This window comes from Carya illinoinensis, chromosome 5 (assembly GCF_018687715.1).
Source record: "Carya illinoinensis cultivar Pawnee chromosome 5, C.illinoinensisPawnee_v1, whole genome shotgun sequence".
In the NCBI taxonomy this organism is placed as follows: Eukaryota; Viridiplantae; Streptophyta; class Magnoliopsida; order Fagales; family Juglandaceae; genus Carya; species Carya illinoinensis.
The window spans coordinates 40,996,747-41,008,045 of record NC_056756.1 but is presented as its reverse complement, the minus strand read 5'-3'; the positions used below and the strand labels follow the sequence as shown (position 1 = coordinate 41,008,045).

The following is an 11,299-nucleotide window of genomic DNA, read 5'->3' as shown; positions in this document are numbered from 1 at the left end:
TATAAACTCAAGGTAGAGGTAAAGACAAGGAGGAGAGTACAAACATTCCAATACAAAGAGTAAGTTGTTCATGCAGTCATGATTCAGACATGAATATCATTGCAGAAACATATATACGTACTGATCAAGAAGTCTACCCTAACTCTAACCACCCAAAACACCACTTTTTCACCCACCAAAAAAAAGAAAAAAAAGGTAATTAAATAATTAAACGAACTAATTATGATACATGGGTTGATCTATTTATATTATAATGTTGAAAATAACGTTGTATCATGTCATGATCGATGGTGAAGATTTGATATTTGATTTATATTTTCTTTTCACAAAAAAATAGTTGAAAAAAACTGGAAATTTAAGTAATTTGGGTTGAAGACTTCTAGAAGCAATCCTTATTGTGTTCCATTAAAGAATACTAATTAAATTCTTATTCATGGTGGGACAATTAAGATTAAATAATGAAAAATATTTAATTATATCTCCTAATGTGACAGGGAAACCACTTTCCATTCAAGAAAAAAAAAAAGAAATAAATAATTAGGAGAATAGTCCAAATACTAGCTAGGATCTTGAGGAAACTTTCAACATGATGGTGGAATATTAAATTAGGTTAAAATTAATTTCACAAGTTAAAAATTCACAACTTTTGGTAAAAAGAAAAAAAAAAACCAATAATAGTAAATTACTTACACGTCATGATTAAATATAACACGTGGTGAGTCTGGCCAGCTAGCTTGTGATACAGATGCATCCAAGCCCTAAACGAGTCTGTGGTCTTTCAGTTTGTATAATAAGTGATTCAATTCTGTTTACTTTAAGACTATATATATATATATATATATACTAGTCAAGGTGCAACGTGCGATGCACGTTTGCTTCGTTGGGTTGTTTACTTGTTTAGTTAAGTTTCAAAAATTTGACAGTAAAAATATTACATAAATATAAACAACAAAATAACTTCTAATTTTTTTTTTTTCTTTTGGTGTCATTCTAGCTTAGGGCCATATTGGACAAGACCGATGGAAATAACATTAAAATTTTTGTGTTTTTGTTGGTTGAATATTTCTGGGTCTGCAGCAAGTTGAATCATCCATTATTTTTCTGAAACTTCTGATGCCATTTTTTCTATAAATGGTAAATGTTACTGTGTGTTAAATATTTAGTAAAATTAGATGATTAATAAATGTATAAATAATTTATTTTTTTGTTAATGATTTAAAAAAAAATTCCTAAATTAATCGAGAGCACCCATCAAGAAAAATATAAAAACTTTTTAGGTGTTAATTGTGGGGACAAATTAATTTTCCTTCAATTATTAACAGTTAATTACATACACAACTTTCATTTTTTTGTCAATTAGTGTATATAAAAAGATATTTTCGCATTGGACAATCACAACGTAACATAACATTCTAACTTGTAGTCCGCTGAAAAAACCTTAAACTTTCATGTACAATATGAAAAATTGTTTAACACAGTTGTTATGTTTGTATTAAATCCGAAATTTGTGTTATGTAAAACATAAAATTTTCTTTACAAGATTTAGGAGATTAATATTTTTTGATAATTTTCAAATAATAAAACTAAAATTTAATGGTGCAATAAAAATGACAAAACTGTCGTTTAAAATTGCTAAGAAAAGTGAAAATGTAATACAAGGAGTTGCGCTGGGTTACAAATAGCGTTAACAACATTTTTTTAATGTCCTTTTTGTTAAATTATCTTAAATTGTTGTAAGTATTTTAAAAAATATATCAAATTTCTATTTAAAAACTATATCAAATTTCTAATAATAAAAAACAGTATTTTTGCAAGTAATAAAAAACACTTTTTTAAAAAACACAAGTGATAGACGCTTAGTTTTTTAATCTGAACTCAATATAATTGAATAAAAAAGACACTGAGAACATTCATTCATTATAAGACATTTAAAATTAAAACAGTTCAAATTGATATTCACATATATTAAAACAGTTCAAATTGATATTTATTTTTTATTCTTAAAACAAAAGAATGTTCTAAATGATTTATATATTCACTTTATAATTTAACTCTTATGATTATAAAAGTAACTTTCTTACCGTCACAGTGTACAATGATAACAAAATAGTTTTCATATGAATATTTATTTTCTTGTAACTGAGGAATGTTCTCAGTGTCTTTTGTTATCCAATTATAATTGTACATTTATATTAAAACAGTTAAAAATGATATTTATTTAATTTTCTTATAACGGAACAATGCTCTAAATTTTTTATGTATTTACATTATAATTTAACTTTTTTTGATTATAAAGTAAACTTTCTTATACTCAAAAATTTGAAATTTGTTTTACGACCAAAAAAAAGAGTGATCTTTTATTACAAGATAATTGAATTTATTGATCATTAGTTTTAAAAATTCACAAAAAGAGATAGTCAATTTATGAATTAACAACATATAATAAAAACTAAGGTATCAAATCATAGGCAACAAAATAATTATAGAACAAAAATCACAAAAATATTTACACAAAGGTAATGTTACAAAAACTAATTTAACAAAATATTACTAAAATTACAACACTTTCACTAAGGTGTACAAAATAATGCCTAAAATAATTATCCTCTATGCAAACAATTAGGAGATGAACAACAGACCACATAGAAAATTTGAACACATGACTTCCATGAATAATATACATAAAAAAGAAAAACAATAAAAAACGCATCACTATATTTTTTAGTTTTATGTGCAGATCTCTCATTGAGATCAACATCCTAGCGAAAGCTTTAAAATTCATATTGCAATAAAAAATTAGACTACGATATGCAGACTTTAAAATGCTTGTTAAGAAAATAAAGCTCCAAAAAGAAAACCTTTTTCATTTATTCTAGGTATTTTTTAAATTTTTTTAAAAATATAAAGTAAAAATGATAAATAACAACATTCAATTAATATAATAAAAAAGAGATTTTATGCATCATTTTACGTCATATCAAATATAAATTTTAATATTATTTTTTATTTTATTTTATTTTTATTAAATTAATTTAACTAATGAATAAGATAATAAGTAAAAATATTTAAAATAAATAAATAAATCATATTTGACCCTAGATGACGTGTAGCAAAAGCATCTCTCATTACACCCACCCATAGAGTCTAATCTACTTTCCATCATTTCAATCTATAAAAAAAAAATAGCTGTATTTTCAGTAAAAAAGTATAGCAATCGACAGTCATAAAATAGTGTAAAAAGTGATAGTGATCGACAGTCATCAAATAGTGTAAAATAGTGATCGACAGTCTGGGTTCCACTTATGACCTGCACGCAGTATTTTTTTTTCTAAAAAGTTTCTTTCTTTTAGTTAAAAGTACCGTAAACGCCCCCATTCGAGAGTCTTCTTTCCCGCCCCCTTATCTGTGTCTCCATTTCTCTCGCTCTCTCTCTCCTCTGGCCCCCCTGTTGTCCTCTCCCCCCTCCGAGAGTCTACTTTCCCGCCCCCCTTCTGTTTCGAAAGGTCCGTATAGCTAGATATATATGTAAATATATATATAGAAATATAGATATAAATATATCAATAAATAATCCGGTAATAAACAAATCATACGAGGGCAGAAAAGTAATTTGGCCCTAACCCTAGGAAGCATCTCTAAACCTAACCCTCACATTTTGGCCGCCCCTCCTTTCTTCCATTGCCTCTCTCTCTCTCTCTCTCTCTCTCTCTCTCTCTCTCTCTCTCTCGGGTCCTTCTCGTTTCATCTTCCGTTGTCTCTCTCTCACAGCTTTCATCTTCTTGTTTGATTTATGTTTGTATTTTGTTTTTCTTTTAATGTTTTACTTTCAGATGAACATTGTTTTTTACGGTCTTTCATTTTTTTTTGTTTTTCCTTTTAGATCTGAAAATATTTGTTTTTGTTTGATTTTTTTCGCCGTGTTTTGTTCTTGTTTTTGTCTCGTTTTATCTTGTTCTTATTGTCTTCGATTTTGTTGTTTGAAGTTTCAAATTTTTAGATCTGTACAACAACTACGGTCACCACATCTACGGCCGTTGCCCCTCTCTCTCTCTCTCTCTCTCTCTCTCTCTCACACACACACACACACAGCTTTCATGTTCTTATTTGATTTATGTTTGTATTTTCTTCTTCTTTTAATATTTTGCAGTTTCATTCGCAGCACTCATCTTTACAGTATAAATTAATTTTTTTTTAACATTTAGATCTGTACAACAGATTTGTTCATGTTTTTACGGTTTTTCAATTTTTTTTTTATTTTTCCTCTTAGATCTGAACAGATTTGTTTGTTTTATTTTCTCTCTCCTTTTTTGTTCTTGTTTTTGTCTCTTGTCTTATCTTGTTCTTATTGTTTCCGATTTTGTTGTTTCAAGTTTGAAATTTTCAGATCCACTGGCTATGGCCGCGCGCAGCAGGCCACGACCACCGCGGAAGGTGTGATATTTTTCATTTTTTGGTTTTTTGGTTTTGTTTTTTTTAAATTTTTTCATCTGATCGAAACTTTTGGTTTGTTATTTGGATCTCTTGTTTTTTGTTGAAGGAAGATTTGGTTTTTCCTGATGGATATTTCTCGGTTTCTCGGTTGAATCTATTGTTTGTTGGGTGTCCCTCACATCGTCGTTCACATCCACTGCAAATGGCTATTCGTGGGAGCGCACGGCCACGCCGGAAGGTGAAATTTTTTTCATTTGTGCATTTTTTTGGTGTATTGATGTATATTATCACTATACATATACTTTACATGTAGAGCGAAAATTTTCAATCGGATAGTTTTTTTTTTCAAAAATTTACGAACTGGGTTTTGTATTTTTGACTAACTACGGTTTTGTTTTTCTATTCTCAACACAACAACAAACCAGAAGATGAAATTTCAGAAGATTGAATTTGTATATGAATCCTTAAATTTTTTTGTTCGGTCTACTCTCTGTAAATAAAGATGTAAATATGCAAACACAATTTTTATCTTTCCATTTTTTTTTTTGCTGTAATACATATACATATCATCTAATTACATAATGTAACAAATTCATTCATTCATAGAACACAGTCAATTTTTACAATATACTGAGGAAAACAATAAAAACGTACCTACAATTCAATCGCTGATAGAGTGTAAAACGCAGTAGAGAGCCACAACGAAATGAAAGAAATTTCAATATTTAAACTGCAATTCAATTCAGTTTATCAGATGAAGAGATCAGAATTAACCGTAAAAAGACAATAACACCAAGCCGGCAAAGCAAAACGACACTGAGGACAACGAAACAAACAATAAAAATAAGGGCAAAATCGGAAATAGAAAAAAAAAAGTAATCTGTCGGTGGGAAGTCAAAAAGACAAAAATAGCTGTCGATGGAATACAACTAAAATGTAAACTACCGTAATTGCCAAATAAAGTGAAGGGTAAAATGGGAAAAAAAACGTTGGACGAAAAAAAAAAAAGCGGAAAAAAGAACTACTGTTCCTAACACTGTAGCACTCCGATCCCCACTTATAATATATAAGAGATATTGTTTTTGCAAAGAAAATTTTATTTTTTATTTTGGTCATATTTCAATTTACAGCTTAAATGAATATTTAATGGAAAATTGACTCATAAAGTTACTAATTATGCTCTTGGTTGATATTTAATCATTAAGAACCATGAAAAATATTAAATAGGATCACATATGACACAATTAATAGATCTTACGAGTCATATCTTAATAAATGGTGTATATTGTCAAAATTTTATTTTTTAGAATACCATGCAATTACCATTTTGATAGTCTAGGATGCATGTATGTTACAAAAGTATTATTGAAACTCAAAGGAATAAAGTACTGTGATAAGTAGTTATTATTATTATTATTATTATTATTATTATTTTTGTTTGACAACGATTTTCTTTTGTTTTACGCCTCTGCCAAAGTTCGTTTCACAATTGGTGGGTTCCTATGTAGTAGTATTTCATTACTATTACTAATTTTCATTTAAAAAACACTTACCACGAGAATGGTCATTTAATTTGTGACAAAAATGATTATTATTTACAATGAAAATAACTGTTTTAGAATATCATTTAGAATGATCATTTAAAGTAGAGAATGTTCACTTAGAATATTGTTTCATTATTTAAAAATAGTTATTTGTGATAAGAATTGACTTATTTTAATAGAAAATTTTCATTCGTCTGAAATAACTGACAATAAATAAGTATTTTTCTTGTAGTACTGTCGAAGAAACAATCTTACTAGTCCAACTTCTTTCATTTCTATTATTAATTGGCTTTATTCTGTTAGTAATAAAACATTAACATCACCATCAATATCCTCACGTTTGATGTGGTATCAAGCTAACACAAAATGCATTTTGGTTGCTTAAGATCATAGAGTGAAAAAAATAAAGCTCATCAAATATACTTGTGTATTAATTGAAAAGTGTTATAACCTCAAAAACATTTCACAAAAATAAACTTATAAACTAACATGGTTTTATATGATAAGTTAGATCTACTTTACAATAAAAATACTATTTTTACAATCTAACGTACATATCATATGTAAATATGTTAGTTTGTAAGTTTACTTCTGTGAAATCTTTCTATAACTAAAGCATTTCTCGTATTTATAATATATTCATTTTCAATTAATTAACAAACCTCTCCGAATGGGAAGTAGACACTATGTTTCGTTGAATACATTGCAGCCTACATGCATGCCGAAATCTCCATTAATGCTGCACTGAGCTAGCGTCAAAGACAAACAGTTTTCTCTCCGCCCTATACACATGCAAATGATCAATATCAATCTTATGATATATTGATCATCTAGATCATGTAGTACTGGTCGATCTATTTAATATTTTACATAATTAGATTGTGTTTTTTTATTAAATACGGCCTATATATTCAACCCAAGTACGTAGTAGCTAGTACTACTAGATGTGTATTGAGATTGTTGCATTTAATTTTTACTTTTCTAACAAATTCCAAAAGGAATTATGCAATCAATGCATCAATGAAGGAATTAGGAGGATCTACCTATATGCATGTGGGGAGAGGTGATATTTTTCCTTGTAATTTTGATATTAAACGAGTCTTTAATTAACCTCCATTTTCTATTTGCTAATTAATTTGTGGAAATGACAATGTTTCAACATGATGTGATTAGAGGATATAAAAAACTAGTCTATACGTATAGAGTACTCCTTGTAATATTGTCCAATACAGACAAATACATTAACGCACCGTATTCCATTGTATTTTACTATATGCAAATCCAAAATATATATGTAATGAGCTCAGGTCTGGTTTGTAGTAGGACTACTACAAAACATTAAATATGGGATATGGATGGAGGGATCAGAAAATGATGTATACCAAACCCAAACACGTATATTCCGTACAGATTTATTTATTTATTATTTATTATAATTTCTTGACAAGTTGTCTTCACGTTTTTATATTGTTACATGAAAAACCTAATATTATGATCATCAACATCACCATCATTTTGTAACTTTTATCACTGAATTAATAAGATGCTGTTTTATATATTGATCAGTACAAGACTGCATACAAAAGTTCCCAACTATATAATGATAATAATAATATCGATGATGATGATCTTAAGCAGTTTTGTTTTTCAGGAGATGATTTTTGGCAGCTTCTGCAACTTTTGCAAATGGCTCGATGCTGACGACATTGGAGGCATTAGCAGCTGCCTCTTCCTTCACATCATACTCAACTGTAGTTTTTATAATGCATGAATCATTGCCCTTTTCCACGATCTCAAAACTCACACGATAAAATGTAAACCCCATCTCAAGATAAGCTCCTTCAATCACCTCTAGTTCTTTCAGGCGTTTCTCATTGTCGACTTTTGTGAACTTCTCTCTATAAGCTTTAGAACCAGTTGTTCCTAATTAATTCAATATTAAATGATGAATGAATTAGAAAAATAAATTAGTAAATATTTAAATAGAATCTTTAAACATCTAAGACATTCATTAGTAATTATCAGGTATTCATCGTTTCTGGTCAGCAACATATATAATTAATTAGATATTAATTTAATTTATTGGTTGGTATTTTTTTTTTTTTTAAATTGTTTTGCCAAGAAATTATAAGAGAACCTGAACTTCATATATATGATATCACTTTGGTTCCAAAGCAAATTGATATGAACAATTAGTCCTTCAATTTGGATATATAATTCGCTAAAAGTAATCTATTTGCATAACGTACAAAAGAGTTTTAAGGGATATTTAGTCTAAACGCATGTACTCATGATACATCTCTGATCGATGTAAGGGTTTTAAGTATAATAATCTAAATATTTAAAAACAAAAAGGGTTAGGAAGATTGATTGATCGATCTTGATCATGAATATCATCTTTTAATATTACCTGGTATGATCTTGACGATCGTCCCAGCCTCACCACCACCTTCAATGACCTCAATTTTCTCAATGACACCTGGAAAAGCTTCTTCAACAATAAGTTTTCCCAACCGAAGGGTGCCATAGAGCTCCCATGCTTCGCTTGCCGGCACGTTTACCTCTATCTCGTGGGAGAGCTTCCCAACCATCTTGCAGCCTAATTCTGGTCTTTCTGGTGTGAGTGAAGTATTACTTTATGCACGTACTTAGAGCAATGTGCAGAGCCCGATAAGCTACATTTGTGTTTAGGGCATTATCTTTCCATGTGATATATAATCAAATGAATTATGGTGTAATTAAGGATAAGGGCCTTAGACTGCTGGCCTTTTGGAAATTAAGTTTTCCACTAAAGATTCCTGTACGGTAAGATCTAATAGGAAAAGCACAAGATCATGACTGATTGCAACTGGTTGGAATATCATGATCTAATTAGTATTGCCATTAATTAAACAATTGGAGGTTTATCTAATATTCAATCATGCAAGAGTACTACTTGGCATGCAGTGCTCTAAACTGATCGTCTTAATTAATATATAGCAGTACTATTAAGCTAGCTAGCCGGCCATTTTTTGGTGTTTTGTGTAAATATTCCACCCAAATAGAATAGGTCAAAAAGATCTCGGGAGTGCTAATTATTTTCCTTAAGATCATATATAGTATAGACTAATATATATTATACTAATTAAGGATTTAATTACTCAGAAGTCCTGATCAATGATGACACTGATGATTGTGATATGCATATTTTTGGGGATTTAATTACTCAGAGGTCTTCCTAGGCTTCCTTTGGTATGCATATTTTTGGGGATCTATAGGGGCACTTGGGTTTTCTTCTCCACCAATAATACCATCAACTTCATTATTCCCATCATTACTATCACACTCTATAGCATTAAATTCTTCTCTACCAGTAATACCATCAACTTCAATCTCTACCAGTGGACTTGCAGATGAGCATTCAACAGTTGGTACTTGTTCAGACATGTCTAAACAAAAAATTTTATACAAGTAGTGGCAATGTTAGACACAAATATTGCAGATTAATATTTTTTTAAGAAGAAAATGTAGCTACAAATAGCTAGAGTAAAAAAATAAAAATAAAAATAAAAACAGATGTCTTCGCTCAACAAGGCGCTCGAGCGCAGTGTCGAGGGCATGTTGAGCGTTCAACTCTGTCAGGCAGAGTTGAACGCTCGACACGCGCTCGACACTGCGCTCGAGCGAACTCAGATAGAATATGTCGGCAGACCTTCGCTTGACACTTCGCTCGAGCCAATGTTCCAGATCTCCCCCCCAACTTCACAACAACAGAAGCAAATCCAAATGTTTTATCATTAGGGAAAAGGTAAAGCTATAAGAATTATCAAATACCAACTTAAGAATCTTAAAACAAAATGGAAATTTGTTAACTTAAGAAAGCAAATCCACAAGAAAGCAAATCTATTCTCAAACCTGTGAAGTATGCAGCTCAGTAGCCCCCACGAGAAAGCTCTACTTCTTCAAAGCCCAACAGCCACCATCAGAAAAGCTCTACCTCTAAGACGATTTGGCTCTTGGCTTTGGCTCCGGTTGATGATGAAAAGAATAAGAAGAAGTCACTCAATCTACAAAAGAAGATGAATCCGCTGCTTCAAAACCCTCTGCTTTTGTTTTCCTTAGATATATTTCACTGAAAATCAGATTAATGAGGAAGAAATATAAAGGGAAAAGAGGAAATCCAAACTGAGCATCCTACGTGTGAGCTTCATCTTAAAACAGAGCACTATCACACAGAGATGTTTGTGTAACTGTGTTAGCTTCAGCCTTCATCTTAAAACAGAGCAGTACCTCTTACCAATCCAAAAACTACCGAAGAAACAGAGGAACTGGAACTGGAACCGTGCTTGCTTGATGAGCTGAGGAACTGGAGTTTGGAACCGTGCAAGTTTGGAACATTTCAAGTCTGTAGATGGCACGCTTTCTCGCTTTGCAGTCTGACTTCTGAGAAGCTCGACGGCTATCCATCTTCTCAAGCCGTAAACGTCCCACCAAGGAGCTGTTGGGGAACAGCGTCGTGCAAATAACCAAAATTCAAAATAAGGGAAATAAACAAACTAAACCCGCTAGGTGCTAAACAGTCTAAAAGGAAAAGGAAAAATATTCTAATATATTTGAAATTGTACTATTTTATTTTTCTATAGAGTCATGAATTATAAACTAAAATGTAATTAAAATTTTTATTTTTGTCAAGTACTTTTTTATTATTTTTAATCACTAAGAAAAAAATTAAAAAATTAAAAAATTTCACTACTAGTCACTACTAATAGTGAAATAAATAAAAATGCATATGGCATCAAGAATGCCTAATACATTAAAGTCATTTAAAAAATTACATAATAAAGCTATTAATTTAATATTAAAGTATTCAATTATCCTTAATATAATATTAAATATAGTCAAATAATCAAAATATGATTAGTTAAGAAAGTGTCGCAATCAATTAGAATTGTTTATTTTTATAAACATTTAATTACAATAATACATTATTATTGTAAAATACTAAAACATGTTACTTATACATAAACTTAAACTAACAACATATATTATTTTATATATATATTACTTAACATATATATAAAGTATAAAAAATAATATATGTATAAGTATAAAATATATATAATAAAAGAATACATGTAAGTATATATGTAAATATATATTAATATATATATGTATAAATATTACGAGTACTGTGACGAGCTCAAAACGAGTTGAATCGAGTTTATACGAATATTGTTCACGAGCCTAAACCGAATCGAGTCGAGATTATACGAGTTTTGCTCGTTTAATATTCGAGCCAATATTAATGTTCACGAACAACTCATTTATTAAATGAACCAAGTCCG

At 29.9% G+C, this 11,299-nt stretch overlaps 1 protein-coding gene across 1 annotated transcript; it reads right to left on the bottom strand.

The window, feature by feature from the left end:
- Positions 1-7,440: 7,440 nt before the first annotated feature.
- Positions 7,441-8,650, bottom strand: LOC122309523 (norbelladine synthase-like). The gene is made up of 2 exons (XM_043123032.1): positions 8,386-8,650; positions 7,441-7,898 (listed from the first exon to the last, which is right to left on the bottom strand). The coding sequence occupies exons 1-2, from the start codon at positions 8,564-8,566 to the stop codon at positions 7,606-7,608; spliced, it is 474 nt and encodes a 157-aa protein (XP_042978966.1). The 5' UTR covers positions 8,567-8,650; the 3' UTR covers positions 7,441-7,605.
- Between the last annotated feature and the right edge of the window lie 2,649 nt (positions 8,651-11,299).

What these genes read in the sequence shown, in the direction of transcription:
- LOC122309523 (XM_043123032.1), bottom strand. Translation starts at nt 8,566, where the DNA reads ATGGTTGGGAAGCTCTCCCACGAGATAGAGGTAAACGTGCCGGCAAGC. An exon ending in GATCGTCAAGATCATACCAG is followed by an intron (nt 7,899 to 8,385) that starts GTAATATTAAAA and finishes TGAATTAATTAG; the next exon opens with GAACAACTGGTTCTAAAGCT.